This window comes from Phocoena phocoena, chromosome 6, assembly GCF_963924675.1.
Source record: "Phocoena phocoena chromosome 6, mPhoPho1.1, whole genome shotgun sequence".
Taxonomy (NCBI): Eukaryota; Metazoa; Chordata; class Mammalia; order Artiodactyla; family Phocoenidae; genus Phocoena; species Phocoena phocoena.
In genome coordinates this window covers 64,490,769-64,514,544 of record NC_089224.1, presented here as the reverse complement: position 1 = coordinate 64,514,544, position 23,776 = coordinate 64,490,769, and the positions used below count along the sequence as shown (strand labels likewise).

Genomic DNA, 23,776 nt, shown 5'->3' with positions numbered 1-23,776 from the left:
CAAATCTAGTTCTGAGTAAGTCGCAAGTCTGAGGTACAATGGAGGGTAAAAAGCCCAAAGGGTCTGTAATTTATCAAAGTGCTTTGTCAAATTCTTTTCTGGTATTGCTATACAGTACAGGCTGGCAACAAGCTGGCTAATGTCAATACTGCTCGTGTTAGAGATCCAGCTTACATAGTCAGTATGGGGATAGAAATGTCCAGTAGTAACAATTTCTCTTTTTATGCCAGAAATGTTTGTGACATAGATTATGTTCCCCGTTCGACATAGATTATGTTCCCCGTTCAACAATCACAATGATGCATAGGATTTTGAAAAGAGAAACAAAATTTAGGAGACTAGTGTCAAAAGGGGTAAAAGAAATAATCTCCATTCACCACTTTCATCTTTCTAGACTTTTCAAAAATATCAACCATCTTTCTATTTCTTTCATTTTTTTATTCACTGTAATGGAAATTACTATGTAAACTAAGAAAAAAATCTACAATCTAATAATGATAATAATAGCTAACAGAGCACTTACTATGTATCAGGCACTGTGTGAAGCTTACCAACAATGCCTCAAACCAAAGGCAGATTCCAAAGTCCATGATTTTAAACATTATTCAATACTACACAGCACTACCTACCCTCCACATGGAGACATTCTTACAGCTTTTTATAGTAAAATCTAAGAGGATATTACTACTAAAATAAGCCAAATAAGAAGAAAAATATGAATTCTTTCTTCTGCAATCATTAACCACTGCAGCCAAAATCCTAATGAGCTTTACCTTTACTGATTCAATTCATAACATATATTATATGAACTGGCACTGACAAACTCAAAATCTGATGTCAGCAGATTGTACGCACTGAAGATGACCAATAATAAAAGCTATCAAACGTTTCTCTGTAGATGGCTTTTATCAGTTTAGGTCTTACAAAATAATTAAAAGTCCCTGAACTCTAACCTCATTTGAAAAGTCCAAATGACTGTTGGATCTTTTAACACATATCTGAGTACCATTCATATTGTCCTATGTTGATTGGCCTTGGCCACGGACACTGAAGACATTAAAGCTAGCTGGAAAACAGGCATGGTTAGATGACAGTTAAGGAAGACCAAAGTCAATGAGGGTTCAGGGAAAAGTGAAACCACCTGAGACAGGGAAGACTTCGCAGGAAGGAGAGAGAAAGAGGTGGGAGGAAGGGATAAGTTCCAGAGAATGGCTAAAATAGCTTAAAAAAATAAAAGAAAAACAGAGAAAAAGAAGGAATTCAAGGACTGACAGAGTGAGAGTTGAGAATACATTAAGAGTAAAGAAAGGATTTGGTAACATACCTCCATGAGAAAATAAGTAAACCGTCCTGGGTAAAGTTAGGGCACTTCATGTAGGGAAAGAGTCAAAGAGAAGACAGGAAAATGAGGAGGGAGTCAGAAGACCCTGAATATCAGTCATGAACTTTGAACTGTAGTTGACCATGGAACAACTTAGGGGTTAGAGGCACCAAGCCCCCTCACCATCGAAAATCCTCATACTGCTATCTCTGCCTCAAAAACAAAGGAATTGATAAATGACTTACCCAAGGGCAAGAAGCTGAAAGGGTTTGAACAGAATCAGGACTCAAACCCTAGTTCTTTTAATTCCACATATTATGATCTCTAATTGAACACAAACTTTTCCCCATACTTAGTTAACTTAAAGATCTGTACAATGAAAACACGGATACTATGTTTATTGGAAAAAAATCCACGTATAAGTGGACCTGGGCAGTTCAAACCCTGTGTTGTTCAAGGTTCAACTGTATATTCTGTAAGCAATGGGGAACAATTTTATATATCACTATTTACATAACAGCCAATTAGGGAACAACAAAATATGTGATTCCCTAATGATACCTGAAGCAAGTCAACCTTGAACCTTAAATTTCTACAGGGCAATAGTCATGGTAAAAATATTCCGTACAGCACATTTTGAATTTGTAGGTACTTAACAAACATTTCTAATTTTGTACCTAACAGTTGTTCTTAATTTGCTTAAATCCTCTTCTGAAACCAAGTCTGTTTTATTGAGGATGATGATATCCGCCAAAGCAACTTGCCTAAAGTAGCAAACAAATAACAGATGTCAAGAGAAATGTTAAGAAATTAAAAATAAATAAGAAACACCTCCTCAAGATCAATTAGCAGCTAAGAAGGATATAGTACTCTATGTAATGATTTAATTTACTCCTAAACTATTTATCATCCTTCAAATAGTAAGGATGAATTATATTCATCACTATATAAACTCAGATTTCAAATTATTCATTCAAAAAATATTTACTAAGTGCTCTTACTTGCTACTCTGAAACTACAAAGATAAGCCTCAAAAAGTTTACAATCAAGGATAGTTTACAATTAGGATGATTTTCAACTCATGATTTTCTTTGTAAAGAAATGCATAAAATTCTGATATCCAATGTGGTACGAACAAAGACACTCTACTTACTAAAATATTCCACGTAATAATTACCATAATTTTCAAAGAAATACAAAGAACAAGTTCACTTAACATTAATACTACATTGAACAGTTTTTTTAAAAAAACTACACTTGGATCTTGAACAATTATCTTCATCACTACGAATATTTATTTTCTCTGTAAAACAGATAAACTACAGAAATTCAAGTTAAAGAATCCAGTTGACACGATGCTGGATAACAAAATAGCTTACTATAATTAGAAACTCTATTTTCTATTAACAGGAGTAGTAAAGCTGAGGATTCTTTAAAATTTCCTCAATTCTTCAGGAAAGTTTAATCACCAGACTATTTGTTCCCAATACTGGTTTTATGCTACCTGAAGGTATAGCTAATTATTTCAAAGAACAACCAAATTCTCAAAAATAAATCAACTTCAGTTCACTGAAAAGCGGGTTTCAACAGTATATACATCACAATCCCATTTTTATTTAAGTAAATTTCGTAAGAATAAAGATTGAATGTGCACATCTCAAAATATAGACAGTTGCAATCTTCAAATTGGAGGGCTCCTATATTTAACTTTTTTTTGGCTTTTATAACATTTTGCTCTTTTCTATTTGGCTTATATTTTCTATAACAAACATATTTTAATAAGGAAAAAGTTACAAAAATATTTAAGTTCAGTCTAATGTGAATCATAGCTAAATATCAAATGAAGTGTTCAGGCAGGATTACAAAACAACAGAGTACCATATTCTAAAATGATAGGGAATCAATCACCTCCTTGCAGTCTATTGTTTACGTCAAGATCATCTGTAGCAAATCTTGGAGTGGAGGGAGACCTCCCTTTTAAACCCAAGAGCATATTTAGTGACTGTTGTCTATCCCAAAACTCTTTTCCCATTAGCAAGAATATGCTTAGGGTAGGCAAACCAATTTAAATATTCATTAGTCTAAAGAGAACCCAATTAGGAACATATAGGTATTTAAACAAAAAATGTTCTAAATGCCAAATTGCAACTATTTCCATATTTATTCCTCTGTTGCTCTGAGTAACAGTGAACAGTTGAATCAACTGAATTACTGTTAAAGAAGACAGGAAGTGAATAAACTCTTTTTTTTTTTTTTTTTGCGGTACGTGGGCCTCTCACTGCTGTGGCCCGGACCGGGGCACGAAACTGCATCCCCTGCATCGGCAGGCGGACTCTCAACCACTGTGCCACCAGGGAAGCCCTCAACTCTTTTTTAATAATCATTTTCAATCCCAAAGAAATTGTATGAGAACAAGAAAATATTTTTAAACGTGAACATCTTCCAAGTTCCTCACAAAAAACTCCTGTGCTCAGCACTCACTTTATGCTATAATATAGTTTTAAATAGAGAAAAGATCTTCCTTGACTATGTTTTTATGTTTCTCAGTTTGTTTTGTTTTTCATATCAATCATTTTCTTTTTCCATTTAGCCAGTAATCAATATATACTTTAAATAAATGAATACCTAGAAGCTTCATTGATAAGGCCATCAGGTTTTTCTTCTGCTAAATGCTAAATAAAAACAAAGTTTGAACAAAAGTTACTGTGGTGTAACACATAACCTAATGTCAACACAAAGAATTTTACTTTAGGGACTCCTTGCTTGCCTCTAATAAAAACTTAAACAAGTTCTATTACTGAATACCTAAATTCAGGACTAACTTTTCTATCTGAACGCATTTTCCTCCTCATTTGTAATTTTCTCCCTACAGTGAACCTGTGAGGTGTGAGGGCTTAAACTTTGTCCCCTGACCTCTTTTTTTTCGTAAATGGAAAACCCTCCAGATTTAAATAATGTCATAAAAACACAGCACATTATAGTTCAGATTCTAGGCAATTTCCTTTTTACAAGACTGTCTTTGTTCTAAATATTCATTATTACTTATTTTTAAAAAAGAGATAACCACTGAAATTGTACTTTTAAAAAGTCTACTAGACTTTCCTTCATCCTACCCCACCCCCCAGCCCCCACCGCAGAACCATACACACCATGAACTCATACTGGGCCCTTCCAATTCCCTAGAAACAAATTAGCTGTGGGAAGGACACAGCCCTATATCCAGCATAAAGCAGGTTATCATTTTGAAACCCACACTTGAATGATTTGGCCTCTCTGGGCAACTGTTTAGTTTGCACCCTGCCAGAGTCAAGGTAGTGCCAAAAAATACTTTGATGTTGGCTTAGAAGCCCACGAGGTCATTTTGATCTCTCTGGAAGTAGTTATTATTTTTCCATAATCTTATTTATATCCCTAAAGTCACCAGTGTCATAAGGTTCTTCTCTGAAAAATGTTCCATCTTCATTACCTTAACCCTCAATAGATGTTTCCTGTCACAATAAAAAGCTGCCTACTGATGTCAGAGGCAATTTGATTATATAATACTTTTTGTATTTGAATTGAACTCCACAAATTATTAAATCCTTTTAAAAACATTATCTCATTTAGCCTTCATAACGATTATGGGAAATGGCTATTCTCAATTTATAAAAAAGAAGCTAAATCTAACACTGTCACCATCATGGGATACCTTACCATAGGGTGATTTTTCAAAAATGAAAATGGCCTCAATAGAAGGAAAATGAATATAATTTTAAAATCTTTGTGAAAGCTTTTTTTTTTTTTTTGCAGTACGTGGGTCTCTCACTGTTGTGGCCTCTCCCGTTGCGGAGCAAAGGCTCCGGACACGCAGGCTCAGCAGCCACGGCTCACGGGCCCAGCCGCTCTGCGGCATGTGGGATCTTCCCGGACCGGGGCACGAACCCGTGTCCCCTACATCGGCAGGCGGACTCTCAACCACTGCGCCACCAGGGAAGCCCTGAGAGCTTTTGATGTCATATAAAATCAGTCTTGCAAACAGCATTACACAAATGTTAATAACTGCATAAAAGTATATGTATAAAGATTACCTAAAAGTTATATTCAAAATTATTTCATCAAATCAGTTTTACAATTCATGAAGAGGTAGATCATTAAGGTATTTGGATAGTTTGGGACCTAAGAGCAAGTTGGTAATCATTTTATTTAGTAGTCTTGGTAAAATCCATAGAGAAAACCTTTTTTCTTCTAAAAGTTTGCCAAATTTTATTTTTGGGGAAGCTAGCAGTAATGTTTTAGTTTAAACTAAATGTTTTAGTAAAACTAAAACTAGAGTAATGATGTACTGATCTCCACTTTAGGTACAACCTTATAAATTCAACTGCAGACCCACTCTGAAATTATGGAAATCACAGAACTTTAAGAATATTGTATTAAAAATTGTTTCTTATCAAAAGACCAAGTTTACTATTTTTGCTAATTACTGTTGGCCTGAGGCTATAACAAATCCTTTCATTACATCCTCTAGAGAATAAGGGCTATTACCATCCCAGGAATAGTACCTGGCACCCAGGTTCAACAAATACTTATTGAATGAATTCTAGTTAACACCTCCTATTTGTTGACATAGATACATGGATGTTGTTATCTGAAAAGTTCTACATAATGTGCAGCAACAACTCCCTTTCATTTCAGCAGTAAATCTGTTTAGTAAAGATGGATTTTTAGCAAGGTATCTGTCTCTGAATGATCCTATAATATGGAAGTTCTTTTACATTTTTGAAATATTTGCAAAATATTGTATTTTTGACCTTTTGGAAGATTTATTTATATATGAATTTGGGACTTTTTGGCTGTGAGCTGGAGATGTATAAAAAGATATGGTAAGAAAATTAGAGATTTGTTTTTGAATATCCATACCTAAATGTAACTAATAAAATAGTATTAATATTTCACAAAGTAACTCATGTTTTTAATGCATCTAATCTAATCTCCAGAAGATTAGAAATTTTCACTCAAAGCTAACGGGGATGGACTAACATTTCATGACCTCTAGGAAGTCAAGAAGTATCAAATATAAAAACACATTAAAAGTCCCCATAATAAAAACCTGCCAATAGGTACAACTCTATTAAGAACATGATATGTAATAAACATATAAAAAAGCAGAAGAGATAAATGTCCCTGGTTCTATGCACATATGAAGGCTATACAAACATAAACAAATAATAAATGCACACTAACATTTATTTTCTCTGGATATCAGCCCATTTCCCTTATGCAACTTCTTACCTTCCCAAATCAAACTTTGCAAAAAGACTAAAACCAATGTCTTCTATTCAAAAGGACATTCTCCAGTAGCACATTATACACCATTAGTCATTAAGTCAGATGACTCCCATTTACAAAGTGAAAAAATGGAAATTGTGACATTCTATTTTACCTGTACAGGCAATGAAGGAAAAAATTTTTTCAAAATAGTGTGTGTGTGTGTGTTGTGTGTGCGTGTGTGTGTGTATATGTGTGTATCCCCAACGGATTCCTCATCTCTGCTTAGAGACTGTGGCTTTTGCTTATATATCAAGAAAAAGACCAGAAAAATTTTGGTACTAATTAATCCAACGTATCAAAAAGCTTAAGGTTCCACCCTCTAACTTAGCACAGCATAAGAAAGAAAGGAATCCTTTGAAATAACACCATCATATGACACAACTTCATTAAGGGCTTTTCTGCAGAAACAGAAACAAGCTGGAAAGAAAGAAAGAAAGAAAGAAAGAAAGAAAGAAAGGAAGAAAGAAAGAAAGAAAAAAACACTGTTGTTGACCAAAGTGGAAAGAAATCTAGTGTCAAAGATGTCAGTGACATTTTAAAAAAAAGAAGCAGCAGCTATTTCTTTCCAATGGATTGGTTATAGATCTAACACTATTTTAGCTTTTAAGAAAAGATTATTGCATAATGTCAGTCTATTTATTTTCTTGTCTTTTCCAAGCCAAACTGTTTTCTGACTGAACTGTTTCAACAGCTTGTGCAATATAACAGAAGAACCAAAAAGAAACCTCTGACTTGACCTTTTCTGTGTAACTTCATTCATTGATTCTATTGCATTAAATGCTGTCACTTTTGTAGAACTGAAAAGGACAATGTCAGTAGCCTGGGTGTCAAGTCCTGAGAATAGAGAGCTGTCATTTGAAGTTGTCCAATTATTTGCCCATGATTAAAAAATGAATATTTCAGATCAATGGGTGACAATCCCATTAGAGTGATAGCCCATGATATCAATTACCACTTCAGTTTCAATTTGGCTGGCTGGCCACAAGGTACCATTTCTCAGCTTTACTTCTGATGGGCTGGCTCTGTGAAGCATGACACCCTTAAATTGCTGCCCATTATCCAAGTGTCATTACTTGTACTGCCTCAGAATTCTCTGAATCACAAGCAGCTACTGAGGCCAAGCTTTGCAACCAGAGGAATTAGACAAGTTGGCAAATCCTTTATATAAAGGAAAAGTTATTTATTTGGCACCTGACTTAGAAAATCTAAAGTTTCCATTATCCTGACAGTATGTCAGTTTTGTGTAGGTATATTGATTTAATAATTTAAGATGTTTTATCAAGGTGGGAGGGGGTTAAACGTTTGCTGTGTCTGCATTATTCAGAATGTTGGTTTGGGTTTTTTTTGGCCTCTATCACACTCATGGTAGATTCTATTTAACTCCTTTCCACATCCAAATATACATATAAAATTATTCCCATAATCATAAATACATAGAGTTTGATTTTGGGTCTGGTACTGTAAGTCTATCAAAAAAAAAAGATCCTACTATCCATCCTGAAGATATCCCAAATTTGGCAATAAATCTATATAGGAGATGGATTCAAACATGCCCTTTAATAAACATTCAGAGTAGAGAATTTGACTTTTTTTTTTTTGCTTCCTTTGTAAACATTTTGCTAGAAATATCATGATTTCAGAACAGTTGGAATATTTCTGAGTAAAAACTGTAACATCTGGGGTCTTTCTTTGGTTCTTAAGACTATTAATAAATTTTGACTTAAAAATCTAAAAAGGAATCATCTCCCAAACTTCTCAAATTAGGGTGCTCTATCCCTGAGGGAACTGAAGGGCCAATGAAGGGGTATTGGTAACCATTTGACAAGCTTGCCATACTAATTAAAGGTTTGGAAGAAAAACAAACTTGTTCAAATTAAGAAATTCAGATATATTGTCGGGTAGAATACAAAATGGACATGAATTTTTAAACATTAAATTTAAACTTCTAAGAAATGATTACTTTGGGCACTATTCATATCGCCAGACTAGGTCAGGAGATGGAGGATAATTTCACTCTTCTGCCTCTAGTAATTTTTCACTTGGAAAGTTGAGAAACACCACTTTACTTTATGCGGCAACATGCATTTTAAAATCTTACTAAGTGCATTTTGTGAACTGAAATTCATTTAAATGCATTTCAGGACCTTGCTAGTCGCAAAACATTCACAGCAAGATGCCTTTTAAAGGAGAGTTTCTCCTCCCTAAACCTAGGCATAAATCCTGATTTCTTCAAAATATGGGAAAGCAATATATTTTTTAAAAACTCAATCATCTGCAGCTTGTGTCTGACAGCAGTTTAACAAGAAAAATAAGCTCTCATATGCTTTATCAAGCTCAATTTCCTCTATCAAACAGAAAAACTTATCAACATTGGGGCTGAATCCTAGTGAGGGGTTACACATACCCAAACTTTATCCTGTATTACCCTTATTACAAAATATTACACTTCAAACTTTTATCACATCAAGCCAGAGAAGCAGAAAATAAACATTTAACTTAGAAACACAAAATAATAATTAACACACACAAATTTCATCTATTGATCAGGATACTTTAAAAAAAACTTTTTTTTTTAACTGTAAGTATTTGCTTTATTATTCTTCATGCTTTTTAAACTTCCAAAATATGATATATTAAATTAAAAATGTAACTCACTGGCATAAGACACACAGTTTCTGACAATATTACTGCCACTTTAAAAAGTACTATCTTTTACATTTACAGTAGAAAAATATTTTTGTTAAGGATATTTCAAACAGACACAAACATAGAAAAACTAATATAATCAATCCCCATACAACCAGCTCTTAACAATTAGTAACTCATAGCAATCTTTCAACTTACATTTAATCCATATTTTGCATCCACAACAGTTATGATACCTACAAAGGAATAAATCTTTTAATCATCTTTATTTTTAAGAATTAAAACTAGTCTATTTCAGTTCACAAATGTCGCTCAATAAAATACTGTTTTTTTTCCTCTTGCCAGCACAGCAATTTAATTCAATTCCATTAGTAAGCAGATGCATTTCAAACATGAACCTAGCACTATTTTAAGGCACTAGATGGGACATAATCAAAACAAATATTTAAAATTAAACAAACAAATAAAAAGGAAAATAAGATTTCTCTGGCCTTTAAAAAGCTTACAATCCAAAACATGAGACAAATTTCATAATATAAAGTGGAATGTGATAAATTACACAAGACAGCTTATCTTTATTTTCACATAATCAAAATCGAGACTTTTCTTATTTAAATTATTGCTTAACAAATCTGAGGCACCTTAGACTATCTCTCACCAATCTAACTCACACAACTGTTTTATCTAAGGTGTACCTAAGTTTCCAAATGATCAATTCGTTTGGCAATCTCCGAATTTATATGCTAAATAATTTTTTCGAAGGACAACAGCAGAATGAGTTTGATGACGCCTAAGGAATTTAACCAGCTACATTCCATATATATTAGGGCAAAATGATGAGGCCCAGCTTCAAACATTCTTAAAGTTCACCCCTTAGTCTATGAAAAATGTGATCTACAGAAAGGTGAAGAATCAGGTGTGGGGTGTTGCAGGGAACATATTTGCCTAATCCAGAAGGTTTCTAATGTGTCTTAAATGAAGTCTACGAATAAGATTGCCCAAAAGTGTTATGGTAAAGAGAGCAAGGCGTAGGGGGCTTTGTTTCATTCTTATTTTTAATGGAAAATGAAAGCAGAAATTTGATCCTCATACTACATATGTTATTTAAAATAAAAAGCTCTAATATATACTAAGCACATAAATTAAACAACAGGGAATATAGAAAATCTACATAGTATTTTAAAAGGAAAACCTTAATGGAAGCACTAAACTGGTAGTTGAGATTATGACTGATATCTAGTTCTACTACTGTCTGGGGCTTTAGAATCAGTATGAACAAAGACTTATTTCATCATCAAACTAAACAAGCTTAAAAAGAGTACCAATACAAGGAATTAAAAGTATAATATGAATAAACAAAAATGATCTTAACCATAACATTAACATTTTACTTGAAAATTTTTTTAAAAATTCATTTCTAAACTTACCATCAAGATAAATATCAACCCCTAATTCAGCATCAACCCAAAACATAGAAGCTACAGCACCTGAAAATATATGATAATATTCATCAAATAAAAATATTTCTTCAAACTAGGAAACAAAATTCTATCCATAATGTTTTAATTTGCCCCAATGGAATTAGCAGGCAAACACATATATGAATTAAATATGGGTTTTCAATCTTCTTAAGGAAATTACAGTGATAGAACCATTTACTATTTTATACCCACTTCTTCCCCTCTCTCTACTTCAATAAACAAAAAAAAACAACTCTTATTACATACAAACCCAATATCAAGTTTTCACCAATGCCATAATAATTTACCAATAAATAATATCAAATAATTTGGGCAGAATGGCTGTGTGCACACAGGTCTTATTTTTATTTTCTCCCTCCTGAATATAATAATCATACAGTTCACAAATAATTATCTCCCTAAAGTAAAGCAAAGCAAAACATAAATCCAAAATCACTTGTCCAAAAATTTTTTTAATTTTTTAAAATTTACTTGTAAGTTTTACAGAAGAATAAAAGTAAAATTATACACTCTACGTCCTTACTAATAAATCCTTATACTATTTATTAGTACTGATATAAAATTTGGAAATTTTTTTAACTGAGGAAAAATAATTTCTAAATAAGATATTAAAACTTGTTTTTGACAAAAACTGGTTCAATACCAAACCACACACCCTGATTAATATGCCACAACACAAGAAAAAAGAAAACTGACAGTAAAGAAAGAATTTGATTCTTCAAAGCATCACAGGTCCAGTTAGTGACAGAGCTGTCTAAAAGGATGAGTCCTGGGGAAAAACAAGGATAACTGAACTCATTCCAATGTCTAAAGCTGTCCACCTACCCTGATGAGATGTGGTCTCCCAAGCATCACTCTGTGTCAACAATGAAATACCTGTCAGCAGTTTACAGTGATTACTCATGCAGGATATAGCAAGGGCCACAAGATCTAATGGTTTCCTGATATGTATTGATTTTTTTCCCAAAAACTTAATAGTTTTCCAATTTGACTGAAATAGGATTTGTGAGTAACAGGGGCTGAATCAATGCCTGTCCTTTTCAAGGAAATTACTTTACCATGACAATTATTTAGCTTAGAACTGGAGAGTGTCAGTCTTCTAAACAGGAAACAACTGAATTGTCAATAAGAATTTTCTTCACTTACTTGGCTAACAACATGATTTTAATTAATGGAGAAAAGTAAATCTATTGTGAGTATCATTACTCCAAACAATAAGTTATTTTTAAAAAGTATTAATTTTTTTCACTCAGTAAAATTCCCAGCACTGTACATAAATCTTTTTTTAAATTCATTGATTTCTATTCGGAGAGCTTATAAGTCCGATAGTTAACATTTGCCTAGCATTAAGTTGAACTGTAAGAGTGTATTAGAGCTTTTATTCTAAATCTGATGTGTATCTTTGGCTTAATACTTACTTACCAGACTACAAAAGAAAGAACTACTTAAAATTTGGATGCAGGTGTTTAACAGGGGGAGTAAAGACGAGAGAATGAAGTTAATTAGTGATTCTAAACCCAGGGTAATTTTTCTCCCCAGGGAATATTTGGCAATGCCTGGAGAAATTTCTGGTCATCTAAACTACACGAATGCTACTGGCCTGTAGTAGGTAGAAGCCAGGGATTCTCTTAAACATCCTACAATACACAAGACGGCCTCCTAAAATAAAGAATTATTCAACCCAAAATGTCATTTGTACCAAGGTTAAAAAACCCTGAGCTAAATTATAGAATCTCCCTTCTTCAAAACCTAACAAAACAAAAAATAAAAATAAACAAAATAAAAATTTGAAAGCCAAATTTTATCAGCAGCAACCAAATATACAGCTTCCTGCCATAATTTCTGAATGATAGTAAAAAGAAAAAACACAAAGTTCTATGTGATGTATGACAGTTGTTAATTCTACCCCAATATTCAACAAGAGGTTATAGATAAGTAGTTTACAAAATCCTAATATTTATCAGAAATAGCTTGCAAAATGGTGAGAAGTAGAACTGAGGGAGAAATAAGCAATACAGGAGAAAGCCAACAAAGAAACTTCAAGGGTAAAATTTTCTAACCGTCTCCACACTTTCACGGGAGGGGGTCACTTTCTAGGGCTCAGAGCAAAATGAAGAGAGAAGTATGAAGCTCAAGGATGTCCCTGCAAAAGGTACGGGAAATCTATTCATGAGTAGTTTGAGCTAAAAGAGGAGGGGAACACTTGGTATTGTAGGAGAGCAGAGCCTAAAAATCATATTGCCCATCTGGCTCTCTCAATCACTTCATTTCTCTCTGCTTCCCCATCCCCGCTCCCAGCTATACCCAGCTTTCAAACTAAGGCTCAAGAGAAAAACAAGTTTAGGTAACATGGGTAGGGTATTTAAAAAATTCATGAACACCACATCTAAGTAGACAGTTCTCTGAGCCTCCTACATCAAGCATAAACATGGTGAAAAAACTATGCACGTTACTACAGATTAAAAGAAGCAAAAAGCAGATAAAAGGAGGGACAGAATAAAATGAACAAATGAATGGGGAATACAGATGGCAAAGAACCTGTTCTGGAAGGAAACATAATTGAAGAAACCAAAGAAAATTCCTAAGGGCTTCTTTATAATAAGAAAGATAAAAACAATATAATCTTAATTAAAAACAAGCTTTAGGGAATTCCATAGCAGTCCAGTGGTTAGGACTTGGCGCTTTCACTGCTGTGGCCCAGGTTCAATCCCTGGTCAGGGAACTAAGATCCCGCACGATGTGGCCAATAAATAAATAAAAATTTTTTAAAAAGATGAAAAAGAAACAAGTAAAACTATTTTTTTAAAAAAAGGAAAGAGCTTAAAAAAAAGTCTCCAAAGCAAAATAAAACAGAATAATATGAAAAGGTAGTTTATAATGCTGAAGAAATAAAACTTAGGGCCAATGTACCATTACTTAATCAATTAATTCATTTAAAACATCAACAGACATTGGTGGAAACAATTACAGGCAAAAAGGAAGATTTGAGATGATTACAGTAAATGCAGAGGCAAAAGACATATCAAAACAATTAGAAGATAATAAATATGGAGAACAAAAGAAAATTCAATATATGAAAAATTCGTGTCATAAAGAAGAGAACCCAATAATTTGACAGAAAAATTCTTCATGGTAATAAATAAGGAAAATATCCCTAAATGAAGCACTAACCCTACAGACTAAAGAGTATATTGTAATCCAGGAAAACATGATTATGAATGACACCTAGATGTATCTTGGTTATATTACTGAACTTTAAAAAGAAAGAAAATTTTTTTCAGGCATTTTAGATGAAAAAGCAAGTCACTTTCAAGGAGGCAGGAAAAAAATCAGATTTTTCTCTAGTAAAATTCATTGCTCCAATATAATAAAATGACCACAAAGTTCTAACAAAGGTGTTCTCTGAGGATATTATGTCCTGCCAAGTTGTTTTTCAAGAATGAAAACCACAGGCAGACATTCTCAAACACTAAAGGAAACAACAGCATTGAAACTCAAAGAATAAAGCACTCAACAAATCCTTCCCGATGAAAAGAGAAAAATACTGCACAAGGAAATCCAGCCAATCAAAAATACTATGAAATCATGATGCAACATTTTCAAAGTTCTGAAGGAAAGAAATTGTGATACGAAAATTTTATACCTAGCCAAGTAATCCTTCAAGTATAAAAAAAAAAAAAAAAAAAGACAAGCATTCTCAAGCAATGAAATATGCGAGATCTAAAGGAATACAGCACTGAAAGCTTGAAAAGATTACCTGACCATGAAATTCAGTCAATCAAGAGATTGATCAACTCAGGAATGGAGGAGCCATAGTGCTGGTAAAACAGTTTAAACACAGGACTAAACAAAGTATGACAGAATATAAATGTAGAAACCTTGACAACATAGCAAAGAATACAATGAACCAAAACCAAATGGGAGAAGGTGGAAGTGTTTTAATTCCCTCATCCTTTATGCCAGAGAGTCAATAGGTACTACCCTGAAAATTTAAACACGTAATTTAAAAAATAACTTGTCCAATTTACGTTCTTTATAATTTTTTTTCCTTAACTCATATCTCTTACAGTGAAGAAGCATTTATCTGACATTCAGCAATTCTTTTACTTCTTTCAAGTTCTCTTCTTTTAGGTTCAAGTAGAACTACATTAATAATTATTTAGAATAGCACAAAGAATGTGATCCTATTTTATAAAATTACTTCTGCATATTTACACATGGAGTGGGGTTTCCCAAACTTATGTATGTGTAAGAATCACCTGGGGGGCTTATTAAAACAGATTGCTGGGTCCCACCCTTAGAGATTCTGATTCCATAGATCTCAGATGAGGCCCAAGAATCTGTATTTTTCCCAAGCTACCAGCTGAGGCTGATGCTGTCATTCAACATACCACAGCAAGTAGCCCTGGCACGGAGAAATCCTTGGAATAAAATTTACCTGCTTGTATTTTACAGTAGTGAGATATAGGACAACATTTTTTTTAACTTTCTTCTTTGTATTTTCTTAGTTACTGTTTAAATTTTTTTTAATGATCAATGTTTCATTTCTACCCAAACAACAAAAATCATTATTCTAAAGAAAGAAGAAACATCAAACTGTTTATACCACAAAAGCTTTTTGTACAAAAGCTTTCTCTGAGATTTTTAATTTTTACTTCCCCTGAAAAGCTACACTGTGTTTTAGTAAATTCACCTACTCTCAAAATTACAAGAATTTTTCTCTATGCAGTGGCTACAATGAAAGAAACTGATATTTTCTCTTTCAAAAAGAGGCACACAATATCCTTTCCCATCTTACCAGATTTAAATTAATATTTAACATCAATGTAATGGTCCAAGTCCTATCATCAGTCAGACCTCTTGGAAATGTACGAAAATGTATGAAAAATTCATGCCTACTGTAAGGACCAAAAGAGCCTAACTCAATCCTAATCTGAAAACATAGGGACAATGTTATTACATAATACTTCAAAATAAAGTAACAATTGATTACATTTGAACCTTCAGTACACTCCAATATTTCTTTTAAACAATTATGACCCCTTCAATAAATTATTCCCAAACAGTTCTTTAATACGGTTTTATGGTGCAATGCCATAGACCCAGATCAAAAAACAAATAATGGTATGGGTCAGCCTTACAAAACTAAATGTTCTGCATACTTGGAATAAAGATGTTAAGGAACAGAAACCCATTGTTAGAAACAGGTAGACTTTGTGTAGCTTTCAACAGGGAAGTTTGGATGTAATTCCATTCAGAGGTAAAAATTTCATAATCATTATTAATTGCACACCAGAAAAAAAGGCTTGATTTAACTCTCTACCTTATGACAATATTTACAAACAAAATTATTTCAAGTTTAATAGTAGAAAAACAAAATGCTAACAATTAATTTAAAGGGAATAAGTATTTCTGGGATTTAACTCCAAAAGTCCTTAGATATCTCTAAATGACCCTCTATGAAAACTGGATTAAAAAGCAATCAGGGGCTTCCCTGGTGGTGCAGTGGTTGAGAGTCCGCCTGCCAATGCAGGGGACACGGGTTCATGCCCCGGTCCGAGAAGATCCCACATGCTGCGGAGCGGCTGGGCCCGTAAGCCATGGCCACTGAGCCTGCGCGTCCGGAGCCTGTGCTCCGCAATGGGAGAGGCCACGACAGTGAGAGGCCCACGTACAGAAAAAAAAAAAAAAAAAGGCAATCAGAATTAAGATCTCTGTAGAGCAGAACCAACCAAATATATACTAGAGGTAGAATGTCTCCTTTTTCCCTAAATTTTATTAGATTTTCCTAATATTTTTAACAACTTTTGTTCATGCCAATAACCCTAAATTAATCGATAGAACTTCAAATTTTATTAGCATGTTAAAATTACCAAACACTTTGATCATCATTCATCTGCCAAAGAAACATGACAACTCAGTATTTTTTCTCCTTTAAAGCAAAATAACAAATTTTTAATCTAGAGTAAAGCTTTAATACTCATTTTAGATATTCCTCTAGTCCATTTATTTTTAAATGTTTAAGAACTATATTCTGGTTATTAATAATGACATTTCTTACCAGGATCTGCTAATCCAGTGGTCTCTAACAGTATGTAATCAAATTTCCCTTTCTTCTGCATCAAATTCTCAATAGCTTTAAGGCCACTGTCCCTGGAGAATGCCAAAACATGATATACATTGATTGCCTGAATATTTTAAAGTGATCATCACAAACATTTAAAAATATATTTAGCAACCAGGGATAAAGATCTCTTTAGGCATGTGGAAATTTACCTCAGTCCCAAGCTTCTAACATGTCCATCCAGTATTTACCAGTTTGGGGGAGGGGAGGGAAATGGATGCATATATGCTGACAGGTAACAAGAAGTCAGATACTTGATGAGTTAATACTTTAATTTTATTAAAATTAAAAGCAGAGGGAATTTTAATATGCCTGACTAAAGTAAATCAGAACCTGTTATTTTTATAGCTTTATGAAAGAAAAAAATCCATACAGAAAACGACAAAATTTAGGAATTACAGTAGCTTAATACAACAGCTAAAGGGACACTATAATTAAATACCTTTCAATTCTGTTCTGAATTAGAGTAGCAGGCTTTAATTTCCTTTTTTTCTTAATAATATCAAAAGTGCAAGAAAATATTTAATTTTAATTGTCTAAGAAAATCTGTTAAGTTTTAGCCTTGTTAATACACTTGACTCAAACACCTAAGATAGTAAATGATGTAGAAGAAATTTAATTCACTAGAATATACAAAATCAACCATATGGGTATTAATTTTCCTAATTTGCTCAACAAACATTTGAGTGACTACTATGTGTCAACTCCTTTTCTAAGAGCTGTTATATTGGTGAATAAAACACTGTCCTTGGAAACAACTGTAACTGGTGGAACAGGATGTGAGGTTTTTCTCTTTTTTCATGGTCATTTATTTTTGTTTTTAGAGGTTGAATTCTTGGAAATAAGACCAATGACTTATTAAATTCAGAATCATTTTTTACCCATTAAATGAGACTTTCATTCATCACAGGGATTATTAATTAAACCCTGACATCAAAAACAACAACAAAAAACTCAATAAAAGGAACCACAGCATTAGAGCAGATAGAAAAACAAGGCATCAAGAAATGCTTTAAGAAAATGCATACTAATAAGTCGTTTACTTGAAAATACAGTGAAGATTATGTAGATTCAGTTAATTTACATAAGGAAATCAAAGCTAGAAATATAACCAATAAACATTTCCAGAAGCCAACAAGCACACAGTAAAAACATTCCTCACTTTACGGAACAGCAGAGGCAACCGTTTCTAAGTTCCAGCCATTCTTCGTAGAGTTCTCCATCTTGGCTGACAGCTAAGGATTTCTCCAATGCACTTCCTAGAATGATTAACAAGAAGCACTCTTTAGATTATGTCCACTAGTCAACCAAAAACAAAGATGAATATACTCAATAATGGAGCAGATTTCAAAGCAGACAATACACTTTGTAACTTTTATTCTTTTATTCTATTCAGGCTGCCTCAATATTTTAAACTATACTACTCTAGATTATTTTAGCTTTTCTTTCTTTTAGAGAATTTAAACCCCTAAAGAGGCAAATGTAAAATCTACTTCCTCTTTAGGCCTCTTACTAGCCTGCTCCCATTTCCTAATAAAGTAGCTATTTTAAAGGTGTTCTTTCTTGTCCATGGCCAACTCTCTAGATAGACCAGTATGTTTATATATTGGTTTTTATATGCCCTTCAATCTCTTACCTATGTTTTCTTTTCATTCTTCCTCTGAATTGTTTCTGTGTCTACTAGACAGACTGTTCAGTATTCCCCATGAGTTATACCCTTAGTTCATTTTGAGGAAATTTTGCTTGGCCAGGGTACCAATGTGCTCACTTAAAAATTAAATTTTAATCAAATACACATTTCCTAGCAATGCTTACTTGAGAAAGGATAAAGTATATTTGAGAGTCTGAGACGCTTGTTATCAAATAAGAATTATTTAAAAGTCTTACTTTTCCTCCAGTAAAGAAACATACCCAAGCCAGGAAAGAGTTCTAAATATCCAGTAAAGCAAATGACCAACAACAACAACAAAAACCTGAATAATTTTTCACTTACATATATTTTTTGTTTATACTTCAGTTAGGCAATGATAAAGAGTTTTGAAAGGGGCTGCTACAGAATTCAGGGTGTAGAGAACGTTAATAAAATGAAAAGGAAAGTATTACAAATGCTGTAAAGGACAAAGTTGTGAAAAAGGTCCAGAAAGAGTGAAGAAAGATAGTAAGAAATAGTAATAAATGTAATCAGTGTCCAACAGAAGATCAGTTAATAAGAAGTTAGAATTAAAAACTATGATTAAAAAAATCTTAGGATTTTTATTTTTGTCTAACAAGACTCTTTGGTTTACTGAAACTATCTTCAGTTTACTAAAACCAGAAATAAAGTTCAACTAACAGGCCTCCCATCCTGTTAATAATCCTAGCTCCTTAACCAATTTGTAACTGAAAAAAAAGTATAATTTAAGAAATACCCTAACTGAAGTTATATTTTTTGGCTAAACATGAGGTCTATTAAAATTCACACTTGAGCAGAAAAGCTTATAAAAGAAATCAGAGAATTGTGTCTAACACTGCTGTATACATTTTTTTTAAACACAGTTCAATATTAAAGACAAAAAAACTGGAATGTTAAATATACACGTTTTCACAGATAAAGGAAGTTGCTTGAGGATGGAGACCACATGTTTAACTTATTTTTTAAATCTTCTGTTTTAACTGTTTTGCAGAATAATAAACGTTCAACAGGATAAACTTATAAGCCTGAAGCATTTTCAAATATATTTCAAAAGTTGCAATTATACAATACAATCAGTACAAAAGGACCTTCCTAGTTGGTACAAAAATCTTCCTGAAAGATATTCTTTCATATCCTTAGATTTTTATTTCTGGAGATATTTATTTTATGCAAAAATCTAATTTAATTCTGTTGGTATGAATTCTAAAGTTAAACAAAATAAAATTTTAAAGAAATTATCTTATTTCAGTATCTCGAATCCACACAAAATAAAGCTTAACATAAATGAATCTAATTTTTCCAAAATTATCTACAGCAATGTGTTCACATTATCATGTCTTGCCTTTTCATTTTAAAATATGGAATATCAATTCACCAGTTGAATTAACTGTCCAATAAATTCTAGCAGCATGGCATTTACTGAACTTTACTTACCTTCCCCGAATTCATTTAAAATCACTGCTATTCTTTTACTATGTTGCTCTGTCAGAATATAGTTCAGAAGTGTTGTCTTCCCAGCACCTATAAAATATGTTTTAAATAACAAAATTCAAAGACTAATTTTAGAGACACAAAAAAAGATATAAAGGGACTTCCCTGGTGGTCCAGTGGTAAAGAATCCGCCTTACAATGCAGGGGACGCAGGTTTGATCCCTGGTCAGGGAACTGACCCATATGCCGCGGGGCAACTAAGCCCGAGTGCCACAACTACTGAGCTTGCGGGCCTCAACTAGAGAGCCTGCGTGCTGCAAACTACAGAGCCCACGCGCCCTGGAGGCCGCGTGCCACAACCAGAGAGAGAAAACCCGCACACCACAACTAGAGAGAAGCCCGAGCGCTGCAATGAAGAGCCCATGCACCGCAAAGAAAGATCCCACGTGCCTCAACAAAGATCCCACATGCCACAACTAAGACCCGATGCAGCCAAAATAAATTAATAAATTAAAGTCTTAAAAAAAAGATATAAAGAGTCCTAACACTCTTTAAAATTTGCATGCTATTCAAATATTATTTAACAATGGTAAAAGAAGATTCTAGAGGAAAAGATTAAAGTATCCTTTGAAAGCTATTAAAAATGCTTTATGCTAACATAAAATTTTATAAATATTTACAAATACTCCAACAAGGTGCGTCACATAGATTTCTTTGACCTCATATGACAAAAAAATATACCTTCTATATAACTTACACAACTAATGTAAGGGCATCTAAATTTTCTATTAAATAAGGAATTATTGAAGTAAGGGCTCCTAAGGAATAAAGTATTTGTGTAGTTTATAAAACATAAAATATTTAAATCCCTTCACACGATGACAATGTTTCTTAGTCAAGAATATATGGTTTACTTCCCCAGAATTTACACATAAAGACCTTTCTTTTATTTTGACATTTACCATTAACCAGACACAAATTCAGAATATCTATATGGCTACTTTTAGTATGCTTAAAGCAATCTATAAAATTGATTACACACACACACACACACACAAAATGGAGAATGGATCTAGGAAATGTTAACAAAAGACACAATAATCAGTATTGGGAAAGAAAAGTTCATAAAGCTATGCTAACTCTATCCAGTAGGTGGCATATTACACCTAATACATTCAGCTCAAGCAGAAGAAAAACTTGTCTTGTGAACCATACATACCAAAGTCCATGGAGGGGAAAACAAACAAACAAACAAAAAACCCTAACTGCATGCACATACTAGTGCAGTTCAACTGTATAAATATGTCATTTATTTACCTATTTTTCTGCTGGTGCGCATTTGGGTTGTTTCTAGTGTTTTGCTATTACAAATAATGGTGCTAAGAACTTTTATAGGTAAGCTTGTACACATCTTCTGAAGTACATTTACAAGATTTCTAGGGTATAACTAGGAGGGATTTCCTGAGTAATAGGGTATTAATATCTTCAACTTTTTTGGGTCACATTCGTATAAAGCTATCAAAGGGATGGAAGGCTTGTATTTAGCGGGCTTTAGGAAGCTCAGTATCACTAAAGGTTGACATTTAGAATGGAAGGGACAGACCTTAAGGACACAGGGCAATGAGAAAATTCTTAAAACCAGTCCAAGTGTGAGACAGGTGCCCTGAGCATGAGTGCTGCACTAAGCAGTGGCAGTGAAAATGGAAAGGAAGGGGTGGATGTAGGAGACCTAACAGAATTACTAGAGCTTCATAATTAACCATATTATGAAGCAAAAGACCTTAAGACACAGTTCCGTCACTCAAAAGTCTCCTATGTACCAGATTTTATACTGAGCCTTGGTGAAAAGTGTACAAGACACAGACAAACTCTCTCTACCTTCAGGAAGCTTAGAAACATTAAAGGAAGTGGGAGAAGGAGGGGAATTCAGAGCAATAAAGAAGCAATTATGTCACGGGATGACACATTCAATAGACATACAAGATGTCAGGGAGCACCTAAAAGGGACATCTAGCCAGAGGACTAACAGAAGAAAGAATTCCTGGGGCCAAGACACTTGGCACACTGTAGAAGTAAAAGTCGTTCAGTGTGGCTGGGCCACAGTTTTGCAGGCTAAAGAGGTGGTCAAGAACCAGATTGTAAAGCTCTTGTAATTCATGTTAAGGAATTTGAACTTTAACCCAAATAGAAACCACTGAAGGGTGTGACAAAATTGATTGACATTCATAAAGATCATTAAGGCTCAAATACAGAGAATATATCAAAGGGCAGCATGACTCAAGACCAGTTAGGAAGCTTTTAGAATATTCCAGATGGTTGGGCTCACAGAAGCAACCATCATTCATGATGGGATGGTAACATGAAGTTTTAGACATGCTGAGTTTGACATGTCTGTGGGACATCAAAATAGAAACCAGCTGGGTATGAAGTTAAAAGGATGGACAGAGAGGGAAAAAAATAAACTTTATAGGAGAAGCCAGAGAAGTAGGTGGAAAATCTGATGAAAAATGTGATGGAAACCAAGGGAACAAGAGTTCAAGAAAGAGAAAATGGTCAAGAATAAGTAAGGAAACTATCCCCTAGATTCAGCAACAAAGTTGCTGGCATTAGTCCTCACTCCTAAGCTTCAGACCATTATCTCCAATGCTCTTCTGATCTACCAGTGAGCAAACTGGGGAAAGACAGGAGGGCAAGTCTAAACTATACTGTTTCAGAAAAGAAATCTGCTCAACTTCGCAGTAGAGCAGCCTCTGAATAACAGTGGGAAATTCCTTTATTAATAAATAAACTCCTTTATAAAATTAATCCTGAGTAAAAATGAAAATAAACTTAGTCTACAAAGCAACAAAAGAGAAATGCCAGTGATTTAATTCCTATTTTTATATAAAAGGCCCTCAGGTGCACCAAGTTTGTACTTGTCTGCAGCAGCATCTAGAAGTGGTACTATTTTCCCCAGATCGTTTCACTTTATCTACATTTCTTAACTTTTTCCACACTTTTAATATGGTATTTATTCTAGCCCTTCTAGTTAACTGTAAAGTTTTAAAATAATACTTCTCAAACTTTTCCAGGAAAGTACCTCTAGTGTAAGGGCATAAACTGTCCTTCAGGAAATTGTACTATGTTTATAAAGCTATGAATTCAAGTGATCCCATGAACTCCTGAAAGTCCTCACTTTGAGAAATATAGCCTTTGAGGGCACAGTAATTTTATTCTTACTCTTTCTCCTACAGTACTTTACAAATAGACCTCAAAAAAAAAAGTTTGAGATAGGAGTACTTTACACGAAAGGCTGGAAGAGACTGGCTCATGAGGAAGAGAAATATACTGAGGAATGGTCCTCCGGTGTCGGGCATTTTCAGAAAGGTCACACTTTAATTGGAACAGGGTTATACGGCAGGTATTTCTTGCCCCACTAAGCAGAAGAGAAAAGCAAAGTCAGACAGGTGACTGAAACTATTTCCGTTTTCAAGTGAGGCAGGTGAACTTTAGAAATACAAGGTAACTTGTTAGAGGTCACATGCATAATGAGGGGTGGGTCCGTGCTTCACACTGCAAAGCCAGAACTAGTTTCAAAAATGCGAGGCGAGGCTAATTTTCAATCTCACTTGATAAATGTGACCCTAACTTAGAGGGGTCTGAGCATAACCTCTGAGATGAAAAGCAACCCAGCCGGAGAGCAAGTGACCCAGCCCCCACCTCAGAGACATTTGCTGTCGGCCAGAAGGCCCCGATGCCTAAGGAGAACAGGCACCGTCAGCCTCAAACTCACAGGACAGCAGCATTCACTGCAT

General features: G+C 34.0%; 1 protein-coding gene across 12 annotated transcripts in view; it reads right to left on the bottom strand.

The window, feature by feature from the left end:
- LOC136124345 (zinc-regulated GTPase metalloprotein activator 1A) overlaps positions 1-23,776 on the bottom strand; it is a 43,612-nt gene that overhangs the window by 19,584 nt on the left and 252 nt on the right. For 4 of the 12 annotated variants that reach the window (XM_065878980.1, XM_065878981.1, XM_065878985.1 and 1 more), the window contains exons 2-8: positions 19,986-20,072; positions 18,042-18,138; positions 16,817-16,908; positions 10,702-10,761; positions 9,473-9,510; positions 3,947-3,993; positions 1,999-2,085 (exon numbers count right to left, since the gene is read on the bottom strand). In XM_065878980.1, the coding sequence (XP_065735052.1) occupies positions 1,999-2,085; positions 3,947-3,993; positions 9,473-9,510; positions 10,702-10,761; positions 16,817-16,908; positions 18,042-18,138; positions 19,986-20,072 (508 nt within the window). Of the gene's footprint in view, positions 1-1,998; positions 2,086-3,946; positions 3,994-7,360; positions 7,385-9,472; positions 9,511-10,701; positions 10,762-16,816; positions 16,909-18,041; positions 18,139-19,985; positions 20,073-23,776 lie in introns of those variants that run through there. The other 8 variants (XM_065878986.1, XM_065878988.1, XM_065878991.1 and 5 more) reach the window with 6 other exon arrangements.